We start from the raw sequence: 25,014 nt of genomic DNA on the forward strand, positions 1-25,014 counted from the left end.
AACATAAACAAGAATGAAACTAACTATCCCAAAACTATCAACAAGATTTTTAAGTTCCCCAAAATCAATTCAAATCCTCCACCAACCTGAGGAGCAAGGTTATCACCATGCTCTCAATAGCATATAGTTTAGAATATGACAAATGTCTAATAAAGGAAAAGCATGAACAGATTAGTAAAACTATTAGGCTGAGACAATAATAAAATCATGGACATACACCCCGAGGGGGTTTGGCGTGGTGTGGTGGGGCCTAGGCCATGTAGTCAAGGTTCAATTCTTGCCAGTGCCACTTGTGCAAGCCAAACGTCAAGCATAGGCCCCAGGGGTGAGGGTCCTAACTAGGGGTGGCAATCGGGTCAGGTCGGTGGGTCAGCATACCTCAACCCGAACCCGAACTGTTTATTAAACGGGTCGGCTGTGGCGAACCCGGCCCGTTTAATAAACGGGTAACCCGACACGACCCGCCAACCCATTTAATAAATGGGTTGGGTCGGGTAAATGGGTTCTCAGGTTCGTGGGTCGGGTTGGCAGACGAGTTGGCGGGTCGGGTTGGCAGGTTGACCCACCCGCCTAACCCGTTTATTAAATGGGTCAGGTGGGTTGGCATACCCCTAACACGAACCTGACCCATTTATTAAACGGGTTCATTTTTTCCAAACCCGCCTAAGAGGCGGGTTGGCGGGTCGTGTCAGGTTTTGCCACCCCTAGTCCTAACCTTGGAGCTTTATACCTTTGGCTGACGACGGTAGGTATGGCAAGTTGAGCCAGCACGGCCAGGTCTTCGAACCCAGACGTCGTTTCTTGGGGGGATAAATAAATAAAAAAATCATGGACATACACTGAAATTCTTTCTGCTCCACTTCACATTAATCAAGCCATTTCTTCCCAACAGATCATGGAAAACCTATCATTGCTAAAAAATCCATGTGTTCGTTGGGTCTTCGATAGTCAATTATAAAGGAGGGAGAATATGTCATGAAGGGCTTGTTTGGTAGTCCAAAGCCAAGTTTTGGAAAAATCAAATCCTAATTTTCTCATTAATTGAAACAAAAATAGCCGCATCAATCAATGATACGGTTGCCAATTACCATTCCCCGGAATTGGAATATGACAAAAGAACACCTAACTTGAAATCCAACCTCATAAAGGTGGATGCAATACATAAACATTGGAAGGCATTGAATGAATCATTTGATTAAAACATTACAGCAACAGAGAACTGAAAAGGCTGCTGTTTCATCAGCAACAGCCAAAAACTGATGGGCAAGGAGATTATACTGATAATAAACCAAATGGAAAAGCTGCAACCTCCAATTGATGTTGACAAAGAAGGATAAAAGAACTTATTCAGTCACCATCTTAAAAAACTAAAATTGAATAAATGTAAGCAAGGGAAAAGGAGAAATAGAGAAATATGTAAGGATATACACGGATATACTTGGTTCAGCCAAAGCCAAATGCATACATCCATGGGAAGTAGCACAAGTTCTTTCCACTTATTCATTCACTCCTTTCACCTTTTTTTCCCTAAATCTATCCAAGATTATGGTCCGCATTTTAATTGATCAGGGACAGATAAGGATAAACCATACCTTAATCCTTCCATCATATCGTCATAATAAATCTCAAGCTTTATCAAATTGTTCAGAAAATAAATGTGATATGACAACCAATGCCTGGTCCAGAAGGGAAGAAATGTGACAGATTTTCTTTTGATAACTGGTATATCATTGTATACAAGAACTCTGTAACAATTTAAATATTTGGGAATTTAGGATTCACAAAAAAGATGTATACACTAAAATATCAATTAAAGAGAGAAAAGTTACTTTTTCAGTCAAAAGCTCAAGCATAATTAGAAATAAAATAGTGGTGGGCAAAGAATATCTTGTTCTGGTCAAGTTAATGATTGGTAGCCCAAGGGTTGTTGTGAACCATCATCTCTTGTATCATTTCTTTTAACAAGCAAAGGCATCCATGGGAACAGTCTTCCAAGCTCTTTGCTTATGGCATTAGTGGGCGATGGCCTTCCATTAATACCAAATCTTGCTCTTTCAATTGCCTCCATGATATCTTCCCGTGTCACTAGATCCCCACCTGCAAATCCATGAATAGTAATGGGTGAAGAACTAGTTTGTTGGTTATTTCATGGATTGAATCTTGCTGATATGCATGCATAAACACAGACATGCTGTTGCTTGCTCGAGTACTAGAAATGCTAAAGATGACATGTAGATCAAATAGTAAGACCAAGCATTGGATTCAATAATTACAAGAATCTTCCTAGGAGTGCGACTGCGACTTCCCCTGAGAATTCCAAAACTTTATTCCTCACGCTTCAAAACAATGAAGTATATAGGAAGGTTATGAAATCTTAATCAAGAAATTGCAAAATTTCCCACTTTAGGGAAAACTATTACTGCATGGAGTCGCAGTTTTCCTCATAGGAAGCCACATCATACTTCATAAAACATATTTTGTAATTAACTTAATACTTCTCAATGGTTTAGGTAGTATGCTATGCTATGTCACCTGGGTACAGGTGCGGGTACGGGTACGGGTACGGAGGGTACGACACGGCAATTTAAAAAATTGTGGATACAGGGACACGGCTAAATATATACTAAAAATATATATATATTATATATCTAAAATATATATTATATATCTAAAATATATACTGAAAATATATATTATATATCTAAAATATATATTATATATTGAAAATATATAATATAATATAATATAGGACACCGCAAATGCCATGTCCAGGTATCAGTACCTGTGTTGACACACCCTAAGTGCCATGTCCCGGTTACCTAGATGCTATGCAAGTGGAGTAAGTACATTCATAATATAATGGAGTAATTATAATCGTAAAGAACCATGTATTGCATCATACACAAGATATTGATTGCAATAAATTCTTTATAAAGATTCATTCTTCCTTGATGCTTCCTACATTCACTGCATAATCTGGAAATTATGGACACGTACAAACAACATAGAAAAACAAGGGAAACCAGAACCAGAGGATGATATCACATCATGTCACTAAAAGAAGTGCTAAAATGAAAGATGTCTCTCCATAGTCAGAATGAGCACTCGTCATCTAAATGGGTTTATGATAAATATATCTCAACTAACTATTTCCTTAGTGATTTTGTCATTGGAATTTTTGGGAGAAGGTTGTTTTCACATCCTAATGAGAACCAATTGCTGTTGAGCAACTGATATACTCCAAAGATACCACTCTCAATCATGTTGGCAATAGAAAAAGGTTATAGGCGATATCATATCATACCAATATCATATATGGGTAAACATTATTCAATCAGTCACTTAGCTGGGTGTACTCATCGCTCACATCTAACATTTGAACCAAATGGATGATCTTATAAATCACTAAATCTTTTGGGTTTAACAACTCGTTTAAGAGGTGATCCTAGATAAATCTTGATTCACAGCACATTGACAAGCCACATGACCAAAAAACTGGTACCATAACATGTTAGTTATATCAAGGTTCTTCCCTTATTTTGTCTTCTATTCAAAATCAAAAGGACAGTTCATCATAATCATTATACCCTTCTCAGACATGTAAGGTGTCGGACATAACATACTATGCTTACTGTTGACTCCATCATTTGCCTGGGATATCACCTGGTTATTCCTTTAAAATGCAACCTACTTGAACATTTTCATGATGATTCATCTTCAAGTGTAGAAGCATGTTTGTTTCCCGTGTCAGTGTAGTGTCAAGCAGTACAGCTAGGTGTAAGTGTTCATGTGGTAATAAGGACTTGCCTGGTTCCTCATATGATGTAAAGACTATCTTGTAAGACCGTGAAGGAAAAATGAGAAACAAAGAAAACACATGGGTTCAAAAGGAAAGGAACATTATTTAGAGCAATTATCAAAAGCAGCATCAGAAATTAACTTGACTATTATTATTAGCAAGATACTTCATGTGAATAATGAACAGTAACATGTAAAAAAATTCAATCATGGAAAGTCCCAATAGAAGATATAATTAAATAAATGAATGTTAATGTCTTAAACTGACTTCAAGTAGAAATTTTTTGCTGTACCTCTACGAGCAGCAAGCAATGAAGCCTCATTAATTATGTTTGCTAGATCAGCCCCTACAAAACCTGGAGTAAGACAAGCAACCAGACTACAGATCACTTGTGGATCCTCCTCTAGAGGCACTCCTCTTAAATGGACAGCAATTATCTTTTGCCTCCCAATTGCATCTGGTTCACCAACAAATACTTTCCGAGATAAACGCCCTGGCCTGCAAAGAGCTGGATCCAATGCCTCTGGTCTATTAGTTGCTGCAATCACCACCACTTTCATATCTGATTCAAATCCATCCATTTCAGTCAACAACTGCATCCAGGGGGAAAGAACAAAAGTGGAAAAGAAGAATGTCAATTATGTGCAATAAAAAACATGGAAAAGAAGAATGTCAATTATGTGCAATAAAAAAACAGAAGCACTATGGATGCACTTAGAAACATGCCTGGTTCAATGTTTGGTCTCTTTCATCGTTAAAGCTTCTCCCTCTCTTCCCTCCAACAGCATCAAGCTCATCAATGAAAATTATGGATGGTGCACATTTCCTAGCTGTGCTAAAAAGATCCCTTATACGCGCTGCTCCTCTTCCAACAAACAACTCCACAAATTCACTAGCAGAGACTGTGAAAAATGGAACTCCAGCTTCACCAGCTACTGCACGTGCTAATAGTGTTTTACCTGTACCTGGAGGTCCAACAAGCAGTACACCTCGAGGTAATTTGGCTCCCAACTTAGTATAATTAATTGTCCCTTGCAAGCACGAAACAATCTGCATGCGACAAATAAAAGATTGTAAAGATGAAACAAAGCCGTTAAATGCCAATAACAAATAGAGATTTAGTAGCAAGTTCAATTTTCTGGTTCTATTATGACTTTCAGCACAAATGCATTATCAATAAATCAATAGCATGTATTGTTCTCACTTAAACATGTTATCTTGATGCCTAAAATTTTGAGACACACTGATATAGATAGACACTATGTTCCTTGCAAGTATTAAATAATTGTCATGTAACAGATAGACTTTAATAAATATGCAACAAACAAAGTGGAAAAATGAGGGTAACAGAATGGATGTAGCTGTAGTCTTACTGTTAATTTCTCCAATAAAGAAGAGAACAACATCAATAATTGAAATGTGGAAAAATGAGTGAAATAGAATGTATCTAACTAAAGCCTAATATTCTGGTTTGCCTTTGAAATAGTAAAAAGTTGCTAAAGGTCTTAGAGACTTAACCATCTTGAAGGGTATAGCGGATTCCATCAGTTGTCTTCAGTAATGGTAGAAGTCGATTTAACTTGATCTAGTTTGGAATGACAAGACCTATATCTCAAGGGCATGCATGTGCTAACTTGCTGGGACAAAAAGAAGACAAAGGGGCTAGTCCAATTAGCCATTGGACTAGCCCCAACGGCTAGAAATCTAGCCATTGAGACTAGCCGAACAGCTAGTTGGGCTGTCCCGACTCCCAACAGCTACTTAACATAAAAAATAAAATATAAAAAATTCTACAAGTCTGACCCTACTAGGCAGTCCCTATTAGAAACAATAAATAACCGAAATACCCCTAATGGGCATTTCATATTACTACATAAAATATACGTTAACACTTTGTTAATATATATATATATATATATATATATATATATATATATATATTGTGTATGTAAACTGAAATACCCATCAGGGGTATTTCAGTCATTTCCCATAGTTGTAGGGTCGACCCACTAGGGGTCTTTGTTATTTCTTTTTAGTTTTTATTTTCTTTTTCTTTTTGTAATGTTGCTGTACAATATGACTGGGACAGCCCCAACTAGTCATTGGGCTAGTCCCAACGGTCATATTTATGACTGTTGGGGGCTAGCCCAACCACTAGTTGGGCTGCCCCCCTTTACCTTTTCTTTGCTTATGAATAGGGCTCTACATTATTGTGTAACTTAATGCTTTCCTAAGCATTTCATTAGTGAAATTATATATTTTTTATGTGTTGTGTGTGCTCATTGTATGCCCATAGTTGCTATTGTGTGCATTTGTTATGCTCTTGAGATTGTTCTCATTTTGTATTATCTTTTGGTGAATTAGTGTATGCGCACTCCTCTTGTATTTGTGTTGATACATATTGGAATCCCTTTTGTATTTTCACTTGTTTCATTACACACTCCCCTTCAAACTTATGGTGTAAACACCGAAAGTTTGTTAAGAAGAAAGTGAAATCTAGGTAACGGAAGTGTCTTGGTAAAGAAGTCAACTAGTTGATCTTCAGAGGTGACGTAGGGAAAGATGATAGTCTTCTTTAAAAATTCTTTACGTACATAGTGGCAATCCATTTCGATATGTTCAGTCCTTTCATAAAATGTATGGTTGCCGGCTATGTATACGACACTCTTATTGTCATAACATAATCAGGAGGTATAGTCATCGCAATAATCTACCTTCATATTTTTAAGTAATCCTTGTAGCCAAACAATCTTTGATGTTGTGGTAGTCATAGCACGGTACTCAGGTTCAGTAAATTATAACAATACTTTTTGTTGCTTCTTGCACTTCCAAGATACTAGAGAATCACCTAAAAATATACAAAAATCAGTAATTGAACATCTATCATTGAATCTCCTCCTTAATCTGAGTCAGAATAAGCAATTAACTCAAGAGAGAAAGAGGAAGGCAATAAAAAAACCCTAAAAGTAGAATTTTGTAAATATTGAATAATCGTTATCACAACACTCTTGTAAACTGTAGTAGGAGAATGTTGGAACTGTCTTGCAGTATAGACTGCATGCATAATATCAAGTTGGGTAATAGTTAAGTAAGTCAAAGAGCCAATCATTTGGCGATAAGGAGTAAGATCTTTCAAAGGTGACCTATCATATTTCTTCATCTTGGCATTAATAACTTCTGGAGTATCCACCATTTTCTCATCATAAATCTTGGACCAGTCAATAATATCATTAGCAAATTTGGTTTGAGTCAACAACTATCTTGTATAAAAATAAGCTATTTCAATTACTAGAAAAAATCTAAGACATCCAAGATCAATTATTTCAAAATGTTTCTTGAAAATAAATTTAATATGATTAACTCGTTGTTTATCTCCATCTATGATGAACATATTGTTAGAATGTATTATATATATATATATATATATATATATATATAAAATTTTTGTAATACCCTTTAAGGGTAAAACTGTTATTTCTACCTTTTACGCATATTCTTCTTGGAATATGATTGTACTTTTTCTTCTTTCTTCTTTTTTATTTTCCTTTTATTTTTCATTTCTTTCTAGCCTTGGGGGGGGGGCACATATAGACGTTGGGCCCCTCCAAGGTCTATATGGAGCCCCTCCAAGGTCTCCATGTCTTGTATTATAAATAGGGGTTAAACCCAATTGTATTCTTTAAGCTTTGAATCAAAGCTCCCTCCTATTCAATAAACATTTTATTTTTTTGCCTTTGTTCATTGGTGATCTCTTGAATCTATTGTGCCTTTGAGCAAGGTTTCTAGAAGAAAAGCTCGAATATTGAGTCATCATGGTGGTCACCTTGAAGATCGTGCCCACTCCTCGTTCTCATTTGTTTGGCATAAAAAGCTCTTGTAAATCTTTTCAAGGGAAGCACAATACTTCAAGTAAGTTCAAAGAAGATCCGTTGTGGTAAGATTTCAAATTTTTAAAGACTCTTTCTCATAGAGGTTTTTCCATGGGGGAAAAGGATTCCCATTTTTCCCTACAATTTAAACTTAATGGGTCCAACTATCATGTTTGAGCCGGCAGTATGGAAGTCCATATCAAAGGAAAAGGCCTTTGGGGCTATGTCAAAGGCACTATTCCTGAACCCAAACAAAAAATCACCATTATTGAAAAATGTGAAATTAAGGTTCTTGATAGGGAAGAAAGAGAAAAGGCATTTGAAGAATATAATAAGAAGCATGAAGAGTGAGAAATGAAGAATTATAAAATCCTTTCATAGATTTTTTCTACGGTAGAAACAAGGATATATGCCAACATTTTGAAATTTAAAAAGGCATTTCAAGTTTGGGATTATGTTGAGAGGATGCATACCTCAAGAGACTTATCTCATAAGTATTATCTTCAAAAAAAGGCATTGACCCTTCAACAAGGGAAAATGTCCGTTAGAGAGTACTTTGCCGAATTATCATCCATTTGGGATGAACTTGCACTCCTTGAACCCAAATGGAGTGGAGAAGCTATTGAATTAAGGCATAAGCAATTGGAAGATGATCATTTTTTCAATTTCTTGAATGGGCTTAGACCCGAATTTGAGCAAACTATATCCACACTTTTATCTTCTTTTACATCTCCACCTCTAGAAGATGTTCTTACTAAATTAAGTGGAGAAGAAACTAGATTGAGAATGAACAAAACCAATCAAAATGTATTGGCCGTTCCTTCTAAAAATGAAAATGAAGGAGCCTATACCGTCTCTAGACCGGAGAATAATGTGAAGACATATAAACCCCCTCATTTCAATAAATTCTAAAATCAAAATCAAGGAGCAAGAGAAAATGGTGGCTCAAATGGAAGATACCAAGGAAGAGACTATAGTAAAATCATGTCATTTTTGCAAAGAACCGGGACATATTAAACTGGTGTGTCCTAAATGGAAGAAAATGGTGGCTATGTCGACAACATTTCAACCGCATAAAGAGGAGGGTCCATCCACCTCCAACAATGAAACATTGTCTCTAAATCAAATTATAAAATCTCTTCAACCTCTTCTCAAGAGATCCGTTTTCGAGGCTGCCATGTCAACCTTTCTCTCCGCCCGGTAAGATTCCTTGACTTTTAGATTTAAGTGTCTTTTTTTAACTCCAAATGTCTTTACCCTTTCCGAATACACAAAAAACAGATATCCCTCTTTTGTCTCAACCACGGATGGTGCTTCTCTTGAAATTAAAGGAATAAAAAATTTTGAAAAACAAAGTTTTTTTTATTTCTAAAGTTAGATTCATTCTTAAGTTAAATTTGAATTTGCTTTCCGTTTCTCAACTATCGGACCATGGGTGTGATATCAAATTCTCATCAAATAAATGTTGGATACAGGGTTGTCGGTCCGAGAAGTTGATTGGAGAAGGCTCTAGGAAAAAAGATTTATATTACATGAAATTTCTTCAAATTCCAAAACAATTTTTTTATAACATTGCCCAACATAAAGATATAAATGTTTGGCATAAGCGTCTTGGGCATCCCAATATTATCAAGTTTTCTTATTTACATTTTGCTAAAGATCTATATAAAGACAACTTCATTTGTAATGATTGCATTTTTGAAAAAATGAGAAGCTTACCTTTTGGACAAAGAACTATGTTTACAACCAAATCTTTTGAAATTGTGCATTCGGATATATGGAGACCGGCACCCGTTGTATCTAAAGAAGGTTTTTCTTATTATGTTATTTTTGCTAATTTAACCATGATATCACTAAAACAATCATACCAAGCATTGGGGTTTGTTTAAGACCATATAAGGCTTTTAAGAGTTTGACCTTGTCCAATATTAATTCCAAGTGGTGGATTCATATATACTTCTTCATTTAAATTCCCATTTAGAAAAGCATTTTTTCACATCTAGTTGATATATAGGCCATTTTTTGGTTGATGTGACAGCTATTAGAGTTCTGACACTAGTCATTCGGGCTACAGGAGCAAATGTTTTCTCATAGTCGATTCCATATTCTTGGGAATATCCCTTCGCTACTAACCTGGTTTTATATCTTTCTAAGGATCCATCGCTTTTAGTTTTAACTTTAAAGACTCAACGACATCCAATAGGTTTTTTATGTGGAGAGAGTTTGACTATTTCCCAAGTATTAACCTTTCGTAGTGCATCTAATTCTATTTTCATTGCTTCAACCCAATGTGGTAGAGTTTTAGCTTAATTATAGTGAGCGGGTTCATAATATGAATGTAAGGTTATCAAACATGCTCGATAATTGGGTGCTAAAGACTCATAGGAACAAACCTATTAGGAGGTATTGATTCTCTAGAAGAGTGCCGAATGGGGGGCTCTTCTGAAGATTCAGAAATTTGAGAGTATTTTTCTAAGGCACTAATAGGCCTTCCTTGATCTCTCCGGGTGTAAACATTAATATTTTCATTACTAACACCATCACTCGATGGTGACACATCAAGATTGGACACATCACAAGTGTCTTCTATGCTTTCAAGATGATTCATAGAATCATCATTTATGTCATCAATAAGATCATGTAAAAATATATAATTGCTTTCATTTGATTTTTCCATTTTTTCAAAATCATTTTCATCTTCTAAAAAAGTTGCATCTTTTGAAACATATAGTTTGTCATTTTCGAAATCAAAACACCAATAGCCTTTTTTATTTTCCCCATAACCAAGAAAAACACATTCAATTGCCTTTGGAGACAACGTGTCTCTCTTATGCAAGAGAACAAAGCATTTACAACCAAAGATACGAAGACGATTAAAATCCGAAAAAAATTTAAAAAGTTTTTTCATAAGGAGGGACGTTCTTTAATTTTGAGGAAGGCATTCTATTGATTAGATATGTTGAGGTTAAGACGGCTTCGGCCCAAAAAAAATTGAAATATTTTTAGAGACAAGCAATGTTCTAGCGGTTTCTATGATATGCCTATGCTTTCTTTCCGCTAGTCCGTTTTGTCGTGGAGTTCTAGGACATGATCTTTGGTGACAAATTCCATTTTGAGTTAAATAATTTTAGAATTCATTAGATAAGTATTCACCACCGGAATCGGTTCTCAAAGTAGATATATTACTTTGAAATTAATTTTGAATTTTTATATGAAATTCTTTAAAGGAAAATACTTCTGATTTGTGACTAAGAAAATAGATCCAAACATATCGAGTAAAGTCATCGATGAAAGTGACATAGTAGGAGTAACCCCCTTTAGACATGACCGGAGATGGTCCCCAAACATCCGAGTGCACCAATTCAAAGGGTCTTGAAGAGAGAAAAGTTCTAGTTGGAAATGAATAGACTTCATTTTTCCAAAAATACAATCTTTGCAATTAATGTCTTTTTCCTTACAAAATTTGTTTCCAAACGGAAAAAGATACATTTTTGAATAGCTTAGATGACCAAACCTTTTATGCCAAGTTTCAATATTTTTTTCTTGGGCATAAGAACAAAAATAGTTTGTAGGAAGGTTTAGATGATCCATATAGTAGAGGTTCACCTTCCTATGGCCTTGCCCAATTTGCTTCCCAGACCAGAGATCCTGCACAAAGCATCCATTAGATGAGAAAGATATTTCACATCCATGGTCGGCAATTTGGGAGACCGAAAAAAGGTTTAAATTTAGTTTTGGAATAACTCTAACTTTTGAAACAAAAAGATTTTGAGAATTTTTTGAGTTTAGAGTTCCAATACTAGAGATTTTCAAAAAGGTTCCATCGACCGTAGAAACACAAGAGCCTTTTGAATTGGTGCAAACATCGACTAAGACATTCTCATGAGGGGTCATATGAAAAGATGCTCCGAAGTCTAAGATACAAGAATACATACTGGGTGATGATGTAGACGCAATGGCCGCACCCGATGTGGGGGAAGTAGCTTTAAGGATTTGTTGAAGAGCCATGGATATTTGACCAAGGGTTTCTTTGAGGTCACCATTCTTGCCTTCATCTTCCTTGGTGGTAGATTCTTCAAGAGAGGCCACCTTAGGCTTGAAAGTTTCATTGAGCTTTGGGCAAGCGGGTTTAATGTGACCTGGCTCATACCAATGATAACATACAATCATTTTTCTTCCTCCATTGTAGTTTCCTTGTTTTTCAAAGTGGGGGGGGGGGGGGGGGGGGTTATAGGTTTTTACATTATTGCCGGGTTTGGAAACTGCAATCACTTCATCAACATTCTTACTCATGTCAAGCCGTGTTTCTTCTTGAGTGATTTCGGCAATAACATCCTCTATTGGAGGAAAGATGGATCTATGGAGAAGTGATGACCTCTCTTGCTCAAATTCGGGACGTAGCCCAAATAAGAATCGGAACAATTGATCTTGTTCCATTTGTTTTTGTCTCAATTCGACATCTTCCATAGCAACTCATTTTGGCTCTAAAAGAGCCAACTCACCCCATAATGGATTTAAAGCACTATAGTAGTCTTGAATACTCGAATCACCTTGTTTGGTGGTTCTAATTTTTTCTTGCAAGAAATATGTTCTTGCAAGATCATTTTGGGTATGCATACCCTTCATAAAAAACCAAGCCTCATTTACCCGGAGAAATTTAGCTATATTAGCACATACCTTGAGTTTGACATTGTTCATGAACCAAGCAAGAATTTTTGCGTGATTGTTTTCCCAATCTTCAACTTCTTTTTGGTGATTTTCAATGACTTTGAGGCGAGCATCTCCTTCAAGAGCCTTTTTTTGGCCACCTTCGATCTTTGTGAGCTCCAATTTAGGTTCTGGAATGAAACCCATAACATACCCCCAAAGTTTCTTACCTTTGAGGTTGTTCTCCATAGCCGAAGCCCACATCATGTAGTTCTTTCCATTGAGTTTGAAGGATAGGTCGATCTTTGCTTCCATAATGCCTCCAAGAAGTGAGAGACGGGAGACAAGAGATGAGAAATATACGTACCACGCTTTTTCCTCTAAGAACCGAGTGGCTCTGATACCATGTAATGAGATATGCAAAAATACAAAGAGTGTTATAAGCACTTACAATGTCCTACAATGGACAAACAAAAGAGACAATAGCCAAGTCCACAAAGGGACAACACAACACAAAATATAAAAGTCGCTTTATTGAAAGAGAGAGAGCTCTCAAGAATGCATATTACAAAGGGGTTCACCCCTATTTATACAAGAAGAAGAGAGGAAGGGAGGCCACAAGGGCCTCAAAAGGTGCGCCAAAAGGGGGCTTCCATAGAGTCGTTGGGAGCCCCCAACGGTCACAATTGTGACCGTTGGGGCCCCCAACGATTCTATGGTGGACCCCTCTTATGTGGCTTAAAAAATAAAAATAAAAAAACAAAAAATAAAATAAATACAGAAAAAAAGGAAAAAAAACAAGTACCCCTATTGGGTACGGTGCGAAATGACCATAATATCCCTATCGGGTATTATGGTGTATTACATATATATATTTATATATATATATATGTAATGATACATATATTTTAACAATTTGTGCCCTAACCGTATAACCCTAATCAGGGTTTTCTCAAATTTCTGCATGTTCCCCGCTTAGAAACCCGAGCCCCAACCGATTGGGATAATTTTCTTTTTGTGCTGATAATGGGCTGAATTACATACATGTGTTAGATTTGATTTTCTAATTACTATTTTTCCCTTTTTATGCTAGCCGATTCTTATTGTTTTCACGACCGTGCCTGTGCACCCGATTCCCGACATAGAGAATCGGGCAGGGTTGTTGTGCATAACAGCAGGGGTACCTTTGCATTGTCGATTTCTTTTTTATTTGGTTTTCGTGTTTTGGATTTGATTTTAATGAGTATATATATATGCATTTCGTTGGATTCAGGTACCTCGATGTTTGGGTCATCATTGGGGTGATGCACGGGGTAGTGTGCAGGCTGTGGTATGCTGTCCAAACTTGTTTTGGGACTTGTTAGTGTGTCGTTTCGAGGTTTTCACAAATCAAGTTACCAAATATCATGTAGATTTTTAACACTCACGAGCGAAAGCATATTTAGATAAAGGTTATTGTTGTTTGTGTAGCACTGTAGCACTCTCTCGTTGTGAGAGGGACGAGTAGATTGCGTTGAGTGATAATTGCACTGGACTTTCAGGACCCTGAGTTTCGTTTTACTTTTCATCGCGTCGAAAATGTAGGATTCCTAAACTAAAATTTTAGAATGTTATTAATAGAATCTAAAAGTTAGTTAATATGCACACCAAGTTCGTAGCACAACCACATTGCTAGCAAATGTTAGAAATGTATTGTATTGTATGTATAATTATGCATTGCAGGTGCATAGCTGAGCAAATTATGCGATGCTTCGTACTAAGCATCGCATGCAACTAAAAATGTCATGCAAAAAGAAATAAAAAAAAATACAAATGCAAAAGCATGCAAATCGGGTAAACACCCATGGTAAGTAAGTGGTGCAAGCGCACCACAGGTTAATTACTTCCTTGAATGCAACACTCTCTTACTTACACACTCACTTAGTTATGGATATCTAGGACCGTTGACAATTGTAGTTCGAAGACTATGCTGGACATGGATTGTTAAAATGTAAACTGTAATATATATATATATATATATATATATATATATATATATATATATATATATATATATATATATATTATTTAATATTATTATATTTTCTTTTATTATTTTCTTTTTCTATTTTTCTTTATTTTCTTTTTTACAATAGAAACTAGATATTTGATCCAGTCAAGTTCTTGTTGGAACTTGACTGTGCAAATAGTTGTTGGACTGTAGTCCAACAACTATAATAAATGTTGTTGGACTATAGTCCAACAACTATAATAATAAATGTTGTTGGACTGTAGTCCAACAGCTATATTAAGAGACGTTGGAATCCAACGTCTCTTTTTGGAGAGCTCAAAATGAGCTCTCCTCTCTCTCCCACTTTTTTGTATATATAGGGGTGAACCCCTTCAATGTAAATAACCATGCTTCTTAAGCATTTTGTTCATGAATAAAGTATTATTTATTTTTCAAGTGTTCTTCCCTTTATACCCTTTCAAGGGTCATGCTTGTAGTGTCTCCAATAGACACTTGTTTGTGAGTTATTTGTGCATTTGTTGAAGACCACCATTTCATTACATGGTATCAAAGCTACGAAATCGTTAGATCTTGAAGCGCTTCCGCCTCGATTTCTGTGCCACATTTACAAAAGGTGTTTCATCACCTTGTTCTTGGCTCAAGAAGATTTGTTTGAAGAAAGGCGAACTTGTGCTACAAAAAATTTTGGTTTTGTATCCTCTCTTATTCCTTTGTCTACTCTTTTTCTTTTCTCTTTATTTTTCTCTCTCTCTCCTCCTATTTATTCCTCTCTTACCCTTGTAAAAGATGGATGACAATGATAAGATCACCATCATTCCTATGAAGCTAAATGATACTAACTATGTAATATGGGCTTCGATTATGAAGCACCACATTTGGGGAAAAGGTTTATGTGGTATAGTGGATGGTTCCGATTTGGAGCCTAAACTATCTCTTACCAAGAAAGAGGGTGATAAAGAGGTTCCTCTAACGGAAGAAGAGAAGAGTAAGGCGTTAGCCACTTATGAAAAGAAATGGAAAGAATGGAGGATAGGGCATGCAAAAATTATGTCATGGCTCATCAATAGCATAGACATTAAAAAATGCTCTAGTCTAACTAAGTTTGAGCATGCCGATAAGGCTTGGGAATACCTCAAAAACATGTATTCCCTTAAAGATATTGCACATGTATGCAATTTACAAGATAAAGTTCGGACAATGACTCAAAAAGATAAAACTATTCGAGAATATTATAATGAGTTGTCCGAACTTTGGGAAAAGTTGGCTCTTCTTGAGCCCAAATGGCATTGTGCCGAAGACATCGAGCTTCGCCAAAAGCAACTCGATATGGAACATTTCTATCAATTTGTGAATGGTCTAAGGCCGGAGTTTGAATCCACCAAATCGGCCCTTTTACATTGTGGAAAAATTCTTTCTATTGTTGATACTATAGAAGAGCTCACTATGGAGGAAAATAGACTTAGAAAAAGTACTCCAAAAGTTGATGATGACTCCGTTTTAGCTGTATCTAGACCGGGGAATCATACTCGTACTTACAAGCCGCCTCATTTTGGAAGGCAAAACGGCAACTTTGATAAAAGAAAAGTTATTTGTCATCATTGTCATGAACCGGGGCACTATAGGCCTCAATGTCCAAAGTTAAAAAGAAGAGAAGAAAAAAGAGTTGCATCTGTTGAATCTGAGTCAAAAGATCAAGATGCACCTGTGTCTATGGCTCAACTGATAGAAATCCTTCAACCTCTTCTCAAAGGGGTATCCTCCTCAACCGAAGCCTCAACTGGAGCGGCAGTTGCATCTTTCTCCGGTCCAGGTAACTTTCCTTGGCTTTTAGATTCTGGTGCTTCTTTTCATATGACCCCAAATGTTAATAGTCTATCTGAATGTCTTAAAAATAACTCAAGTGTGTCAAAGGTTTTTACAGCCGATGGCACATCTCTCGAAGTAAAAGGAATAGGATGTTTTGAAAATCTTCAAAAATCCAAAAGATCTTTTATCCCAGAAGTTAGATATATCCCTAAACTTAATTTGAATCTCTTATCTGTCTCGCAAATATCTGATTATGGATGTAATATCTCCTTCTCTTCTCATGATTGTTGGGTACAGGATCGCCAGTCAGGGAAGCTGATTGGGGAAGACCATAGAGAATGAGGACTTTATTACATGGATTTTTTGGAATTACCCAAGAATGCATTTTGTTATAATATTCAGAAATTAGAATTGGATTTATGGCACAAAAGGCTTGGCCATCCTCATATGTCTAAAATTCAATATTTTCCAAGTATGGAAAAATTTTGTAATTCTAAAAATTTTTCTTGTAAAGACTGCATTCTTGGCAAAATGAAAAGGTTACCATTTCTTAGTAGAACTTTTGTTTCCTCACGACCACTTGAGTTAATACATTCGGATGTTTGGGGCCCCGCACCAGTTATTTCCAAAGGTGGTTATACATATTATGTCATTTTTGTTGATGACTTTTCTAGACATACTTGGATTTATTTTCTTAAACATAAATCTGATGTCTTTGCTAACTTCCAAATATTTCATAAAATGGTTAAAAATAAGTTTCAAAATGATATTTCTGTTTTTTGCACTGATTCAGGGGGAGAATTTATGTCCAACGAATTCAAAGACTATCTCAATTTACATGGTATTACACATCAAAGATCATGTCCACACACTCCACAACAGAATGGCCTAGCCGAACGCAAACATCGGCATATTATGGAAACTACTAGGACATTGCTAATTGCAAATCAAGTTCCAAAAAGTTTTTGGGCTGAAGCGGTCCTAACTGCCACCTACCTCATTAATAGGATGCCATCTTCCTCATTAAAGAATACAACTCCAATAGAAAAGCTTGTTAATTTAACTCCAGATTATTCTAGATTAAGAGTCTTTGGATGCAAATGTTTTGTTTTCACCAACAGAAATGACAAACTCTCTCCTCGTGCAATCCCATGTGCCTTTTTAGGATATGCTGATAATCAAAAAGGCTACAGGTGTTTCGATTTTCAAAATGACAAATTATATGTGTCAAGAAATGTATCTTTTTTGGAAAAAGAAAGCTTCTTTGAATTTGAAAAATCCAAGGATGTCATTGAATACTCGTTTTTAATTGATCCAACTTCAAAATCCAATGAATGTGATGTTGGATGTGACCTTGACAATGATCAAAGTCCTATTGTTGTTGAAAATGATGATAATGAAGAGCAAATCCATAGGGATGTTAGTCTACAATATTCAAGACGTAGAGAACAAAATCTTCCATGTGCATTACAAAAATACTCTGAAGTCTCACCTAGAAGAACGTCTAGAATCTCTAAACCTCCAGAAAAATTTGTGTCTTATGAATCTTTTTCACCCATGTATAGGGCCGCCATTACATTAATACAATCATATGTTGAACCATCATCCTATTCTCAAGCAAAAAATCATATAGAATGGATAGAAGCCATGAAAATAGAATTGGATGCACTAGAAAAGGCCAATACTTGGACGATACAAGATATTCCTCCGGGTAAGAAACCTATAGGTTGTAGGTGGGTATACAAAGTCAAAACCAAAAGTGATGGGACCCTGAAAAGATATAAGGCTCGTTTAGTAGCAAAAGGATATGCCCAAGAGTATGGCATCGATTATGAAGAAACATTTGCTCCTGTGGCCCGTATGACCACTGTTAGAACTTTAATAGCCTTGGCCTCCATTAGAACATGGCTTATCTTTCAATTAGATGTCAAAAATGCTTTCCTGAATGGGAATCTCGTTGAAGAAGTATACATGGAAGCCCCACCTGGTATTAGTATCCCTAAGGGTAAAACTCTTCGTCTAGGAAAAGCTCTTTATGGTCTTAAACAGGCTCTAAAAGCCTGGTATGACCGATTTAGTCATGTTATGCTTGATATTGGTTTTCAACCTTGTTTAACTGACACTGCTTTGTTTGTTAAGAAATCTGATACAGGCATCATTATTCTTCTTCTCTATGTGGACGATATGATCATCACCGGAGGCGACAAACAGGGAGTTGCAAATATCAAATCTCTTCTTAAAACTCACTTTGAAATGACTGACTTAGGTTTATTAAGATATTTTTTAGGCATTGAAGTTGCTTATTCCCCTCGGGGGTATTTGATATCTCAATCTAAATTTGCTCTTGATATCGTTTCCAGGTCTGGAATTACAGATGATAAGAAAGTAGACACTCTAGAAGTTGTCAATGTTAAAATGAAAATTGATGATGGAGAACTTCTTGATGATCCTACTCTTTATAGACAGCTTGTTGGAGCTCTTTCTTATCTTTCCATTACTAGGCCAGATATAACTTATGCGGTTCATACAGTCAGTCAGTTTCAGCATGCTCCCACCTCCGTGCACATGGGAGCGATTTTGCGTATTATTAGATACTTAAAATCCTCTCTTTCACGAGGACTCTTCTTGTCTGCTTCATCTTCATTAAATTTAATTGCATATACTGATGCTGACTAGGGAGGTGATCCCAATAGTAGACACTCAACTACTGGTTTTTGTGTGTTCCTAGGTGAAACCTTAATTTCGTGGAGGTGAAAGAAGCAGCAGAAAGTCTCTTTTTCCTCCACCGAAGCTGAATACAGAGCCATGGCAACCACCACTATGGAGGTTGTTTGGCTCAGACGATTGTTAGCGGATATGGGAGCTAAAGCAACGCAAGCTTCAAAGATGTGCTGTGACAACAAAAGTGCGATCTACATTGCAAGCAACCGAACATTCCATGAGCGCACTAAACACATTGAGATGGACTGTCACTATGTCAGAGAGGAATACTTACATGGAACCATTGATCTGCCATATGTTACATCAGAATATCAATTAACAGACTTCTTCACCAAGCCTCTCGCTGCTCCCAGATTTCACTTCCTCTTAGACAAACTTTCGCTCATTGTACCGTAAGTTTGAGGGGGAGTGTTAAAATATAAACTGTAATATATATATATATATATATATATATATATATATATATTATTTAATATTATTATATTTTCTTTTATTATTTTCTTTTTCTATTTTTCTTTATTTTCTTTTTTAGCATCTAGTTCAATAGAAACTAGATATTTGATCCAGTCAAGTTCCTGTTGGAACTTGACTGTGCAAATAGCTATTGGACTGTAGTCCAACAACTATAATAAATGTTGTTGGACTATAGTCCAAAAGCTATAATAATAAATGTTGTTGGACTGTAGTCCAACAGCTATATTAAGAGACGTTGGAATCCAACGTCTCTTTTTGGAGAGCTCAAAATGAGCTCTCCTCTCTCTCCCACTTTTTTGTATATATAGGGGTGAACCCCTTCAATGTAAATAACCATGCTTCTTAAGCATTTTGTTCATGAATAAAGTATTATTTATTTTTCAAGTGTTCTTCCCTTTATACCCTTTCAAGGGTCATGCTTGTAGTGTCTCCAATAGACACTTGTTTGTGAGTTATTTGTGCATTTGTTGAAGACCACCATTTCATTACATGGATGTAGTTAACGGGATATTGGAGTGTGTTTATTGCAGGTACATGTATTGTTGTACATGCCTGAAATGAATGTATCATGCCTGTGAATAAGATTACATTATTCTGTATATCTTATTAATGTGTGCAAGTATGATGTGATGTGTGTTGCGCATGAAATAGTGAAATTATCTATGCATGCATAATAGCTCATGTGAGTGCACCTTGTGTTAAGCATGTTGAGATTAAATCATGCATGAAGTCATGTTAGAATTGAATCATGCATGTGAGCATGTATAGTTGAATCATGACATGATAGGGTATGCATGGAAGTGAATACAAATTTGTTATGAACATGCATGAGAGCATATAAATTTGAATTATGCAAGTGACATAGACTTTGATATCATGCATGAGAGCATGTAAATTTGAATTATACAAGTGGCATAGATTTTGATATCATGCATAAAAGCATGTAAATTTGAGTTGTGCAAGTGGCATAGACTTGTGAATTCATATATGAGGGCATAAGAGGGTTATCTTGTGAGAATATAATGTTTGGCTCTGACCTATGACTTAATAATAAAGATAACCCTAGACCATGGGTCTATTTGAGGCACCAGCAAGGTTGGCTAGGCTCTCTAAGATGGCTAGATCTGTTTCGATCTTGTGTCCTCTCGGGAGAGAGAAGGGCGATACAAGCTTCGTGGGACATGTTATGTTTCGAGGGCTGAAGGCGCCTCTTGTCTCCGTCCCACAGAGGTTAGGGAACAGGTCTACCAATGAGTCCTACGTGATAGGACCACAACTCTGCAGAGTTAGGGATGCATGCCCAATTTTTCACCGGCAATTTTGATTTGGAGTAGGCTAATACCTGGGATCATGGTTCCGTTCTCCCAACCACTGCACTGCAGGGTTGAATCGCTCGAGAAAGAACCAGTTAAGCCATAGAAGGGCGATAAAAATACATAGAATAATGAATACTCCTATGATTGTTTCTTGATGTCTATACCTTCTTTTGTACTAGATGAGTTTGAATAAAAAGAGAAACAATTAATTAAATTTTCAAGATAACTGCTTTCATATACATAATCGTATATTGTGAGCATATAAAGACTTATAAGGTTTTGCATTAGTATTGCATATGAATTGTTACATGTGAATGAAAAAGATATGTTTATGATTGGTCATGTGATTTTGACCTGTTATTACAAGCCAAGGACTTGATTGATGCACGTGAGGTGCTTATGTGTGCGAGGCACACGAGAAGGGTCAAGATAGGACTTGTTTCATTATTATATTTGAATGCAAAGTGCATAAATATTCTGATAAATGACGTGAATTTGTAATAAAAATATGCATGCCTTACTCATAAGTTAGACATGAGCATATTTTCTTTTGAGCATAAAGAAAGTGAATGATAGCATTGAATGATAGATTGCATTTTTACTTCACTTTTGAGTATGCTATGAATTGTTAGTTTCATACATTTATGCAAATGATTATCATGTACATGAATGTTATGAAATTGAATGTCATGAATTAAATGAGAATGATTTTTAGTTTCCATGCATACAAGTGATGTAATTATGAATGCCATGAAATGAATGATGGTTTATGTGATTGAGTATCATGTTCTTATTATGATATGAATTCCCTTGACTCTCATTTCTAAAACGATGGAAATTACACTTTATTGCATCATTTCAACTTGAATTGCATTCTTCAAGTTTAGTTTTGGTTTTCTACAGGCATGTGGTTGATGCCCTACAATATTTACAAATAACCACGTGGAAGATTAAAGCAAAGTGTGGGTTGCTACGTGGCTGAAGGCTTCACTCTTACCTACTACGATTCCTGGAGGGATCAGGCAAAAGTTTTAAGATAGTTAAAACTTGTGTACATTTTACTTTTTTATCTGAATCCTTACATTTAAAGAAGTGTAATATTTTGGAATGAGAATATTTTTAAATTTTTTTATTTCATTTCTGTTATGTTCTTGCATATGGTTTAGAACTTTAAATCTTTACGTAACTCCTCAATTATCTTAAATCTTAATACGTTTTGTCTTCCGCATTTTCTTTTTCACATGTGAGAAACATTTAGAGTAATAGTTCCAATCAAGTTGTATCTACGGATGATTCCGTACTGGATCTGATACTGGGAGGCTAATATATACTCGCGCTTACGCTCAGGTGGGTCGTCTAGTATTTGAAACGGTTGAAATGTGACCATAGATGAACTTGTTGGCATATTACTTTCGAGAATCATGTGAATTATTTATATAATTAAAAAGTTTTAAATTTTTCTCAAAATTTGGGGTCTGGAAAAGTTTTAAAAAGATTGGATTTTTTATAGACGTTACACGTACATAAAGTATACATTAACAAAAATTAGTGAACTTGAAGGAGATAAGATAATGAACTTCTATAATGTCTGCTTGTGTATGCATGTGTGTGGTTTGTGGTGTGTGTGTATGTGTGTGTGACAATAGATTGGACAGTCGAAGTGCTTGATCTTCGTGTATGTTTGTATGTGAATGTGAGTGGGTGTTTGCATGTATGCATGTGAGAGTGTGTGACAATAAATTAGAAAGAAAATAGTAGTGTCTGGCCTGTTGTGAGTATACAATTACAACTGTTAAGGCTTCTAGTTATTTGCATACTGTGAATCAATTATAAACACTTCATTTTCATGAATAAATCTGTTTTTTAACCCATTACACACATTCATTATATTTCAGTCAGGGCCATCTCCACCTGTTATAATATGTTTTAGAATGCTTGTATTAGTACGTTGATCACAAATTAATTGCTCAAACATAAGTATGTGCTTAACTAGATCACACTTTTTTTTGTATACTGTGAAGAGATGACTGGGTGAATTTATTGAAGTTTTGTTTAGGGACTCGTAATGGCAGTGGAGATTGCTTCTAACATGTGAAAACTGATTTTTTAGATGGATGAGGCCTGTCAGAAACGAGTGTAACTACTCATAAACAATGAATGAGAAGTACTTAGTAAATGCATAAACAGGATCTAGCACGAGAGTTTGTGTATTTGGATGTGACAATATATGGGTATAGATCAACTTTATGAACATCATGTTACACAAATAGGAATCAGTATTGACAGGTGGAATAGTTATTAAGATGGGCAAGAGATCAGGAAGAGACCTAGAATCCATTAAGTGATTTTTAGAAGCATACATGTGGAGGAAAAGGCAGACTCACCTCCGTAAGCTCTGATTTGGCTGCATCAACACCCTCAACATCATCAAAACTGACAGTTTGATTGTACGATCGACGTTTCTTGGCAGGGCTGTTTGCAGCAGAAAGTTGGCGATATAGCACCCACATGAATGGAGTTAAAGGAATCCAGAGAGAAATTATTGTAAGCAAAACACTCCTCATGGACATCAGCAATGACTGAGGAGCTGAGCTGTATGTTGTTCCCTTCTCCCTCATTAGCCCAAGGAGGAAATTTTCATCGTGATCTATTTTTCTAGTGGAATATTGCCACTCTAGATTGCCAACGCGAGCCTCAGGAGATATTCTCCATCTTCTATTATTGGTCACCGGTTTCTTTCTTGCATTCAATGAGGCAACCTCAATGCTTCTTTCACTAGGACCACTCTCACTTGAATCAGAGACGACAATGTCACTCTGTTTGAACTCACTCGAGATCAAATTCGCTGCAGATACCTGTGAATTTTCAAAAGGCTGAGGGGCTGTATTAAAGAATATATGCCGAGAACCCTCTTCAAATAGCACTTTTGTCACACAACCAGCTTGAAGATTCATTATCAAGTCTGAATAAGGAACGGCATTGGGAGAGGGAATTGCTGTCAATCTGAGAAATAGGTAGCACAATCCGAAAACAACTGCAATTGCGGAAGAAACAATCACATTTCTCGAGTTCTTTCTCAATAACACTCCAATTTCCTCCAGCGACACCCTTCTCAATTTATTCGATAACAACCGCAGCCTAGGACGCAATCTAAGCATGAATCGCTTTCTGAAACCGCGACGTTGGTTCTCAGAATCGCCATTACCGATTTGCGATCGAATTATAATACCCACTCTTTCACCATCAGATGGGCTTTTACAACAGCAACCAGGCAAAGGAGATGCAGTAGAAAGATGATGCGAACTAAAAACCGACGAATTTAAGCCTTCATATGAACTCAACGATTTCAGTTTCAACAACCGTATATATGAAACCTTCCTACATTGCAAAGACATTCTAATGGTTTTGAGCTTAAACTGATGAGTTTTTGACCTGCCCCAACAGACCAAAGACACATCTCGAGATGGGAAAACTGGTCTACCGATGCTGCAGCAAGAAAAAACAGAAAAAGGAACCATTTTCCCCTTGCGTTTCCAACCACCAATTGCTTATGCCAACTCTAGCAAACCAATAATGCAAATAAATGACAAAATTCGGCAAAATACCGAATACCCACAATCGGAATTAGCTTCAATAGACAAAATACTGCCCCAAACAAACGATTTCCTTCACTATCAGAGCAAATACAGAGAACCCACCAATGTTTTAATAAGAACTATCATAAGCTATGAGCTATGACAAATTGGCAATCTGAGTTTGGGAAAGACGTAGCTACCTTGCCTTCTTTGTTGGGTGCCTTAAAAAGACAGGTGGTGACGAGAACTAAGCTAAGGGAAGCTGCCTTTCTGTTCTTATAGGCTCTGCATCAACTCGTACTTGGCGCTACCCTTCGTGGGTATGTGGGTAGGAGGCTTATCCTCTCCAGAGGAGCTGTAAAAACTCGAGAGCAGAGGAGCTCGTTTAAATTGCAATCTTTTTATGTAACGTGAGAAACCGGGGAGGATGTTGCGTGTTCTCCCCGGAAGAACGCATGGTTTGCTAACAGTGCGTATGGTACCGTATATAAGCACGTGGGTTTCGTATTCCCATGTGTGTAGGAATCACTTTGGCATCGAAGTCCGATGCTGTTATAAAGATTTAAGTATCATTTTTTGTTATTTTCGTCATAAAACGATGGTTCAAGAAAAAGATAAAAATGTTTTTCATTTAGAATAATGAGGAGGATTTTAACTCTTCAAAAAGTCTAAATATTTCATTTTCGCCCTATGCTGTCAGCAGATCACTCTTTGACAATGCACCATTTGTTGTAACAGGAGCTCCGCTGCTGCTCAAGCACCCTTTGTTGTCATCTTAAGTCCAGGTTCCTACCTT

At 36.4% G+C, this 25,014-nt stretch overlaps 1 protein-coding gene across 1 annotated transcript; it reads right to left on the minus strand.

Annotated features, from left to right (window-relative positions):
* Positions 1-1,736: 1,736 nt before the first annotated feature.
* Positions 1,737-24,594, minus strand: LOC149812907 (putative inactive ATP-dependent zinc metalloprotease FTSHI 3, chloroplastic). Its single transcript, XM_089991335.1, has 4 exons — positions 23,028-24,594; positions 4,526-4,849; positions 4,092-4,392; positions 1,737-2,097 (listed from the first exon to the last, which is right to left on the minus strand). The coding sequence occupies exons 1-4, from the start codon at positions 24,159-24,161 to the stop codon at positions 1,898-1,900; spliced, it is 1,959 nt and encodes a 652-aa protein (XP_089847461.1). The 5' UTR covers positions 24,162-24,594; the 3' UTR covers positions 1,737-1,897.
* Positions 24,595-25,014: the final 420 nt, after the last annotated feature.

This window comes from Nuphar pumila, chromosome 16 (assembly GCF_984573655.1).
Source record: "Nuphar pumila chromosome 16, dmNupPumi1.hap1.1, whole genome shotgun sequence".
In the NCBI taxonomy this organism is placed as follows: Eukaryota; Viridiplantae; Streptophyta; class Magnoliopsida; order Nymphaeales; family Nymphaeaceae; genus Nuphar; species Nuphar pumila.

Excerpts from the sequence above, each read along its gene's own strand:
- LOC149812907 (XM_089991335.1), bottom strand. The coding sequence starts at position 24,161 with ATGGTTCCTTTTTCTGTTTTTTCTTGCTGCAGCATCGGTAGACCAGTT. Across the intron at positions 4,850-23,027 it reads CCAAATCAGAGCTTACGGAG|ATTGTTTCGTGCTTGCAAGG; the intron begins GTGAGTCTGCCT and ends TGTCGCATGCAG. Across the intron at positions 4,393-4,525 it reads GAGACCAAACATTGAACCAG|TTGTTGACTGAAATGGATGG; the intron begins GCATGTTTCTAA and ends CCCTGGATGCAG.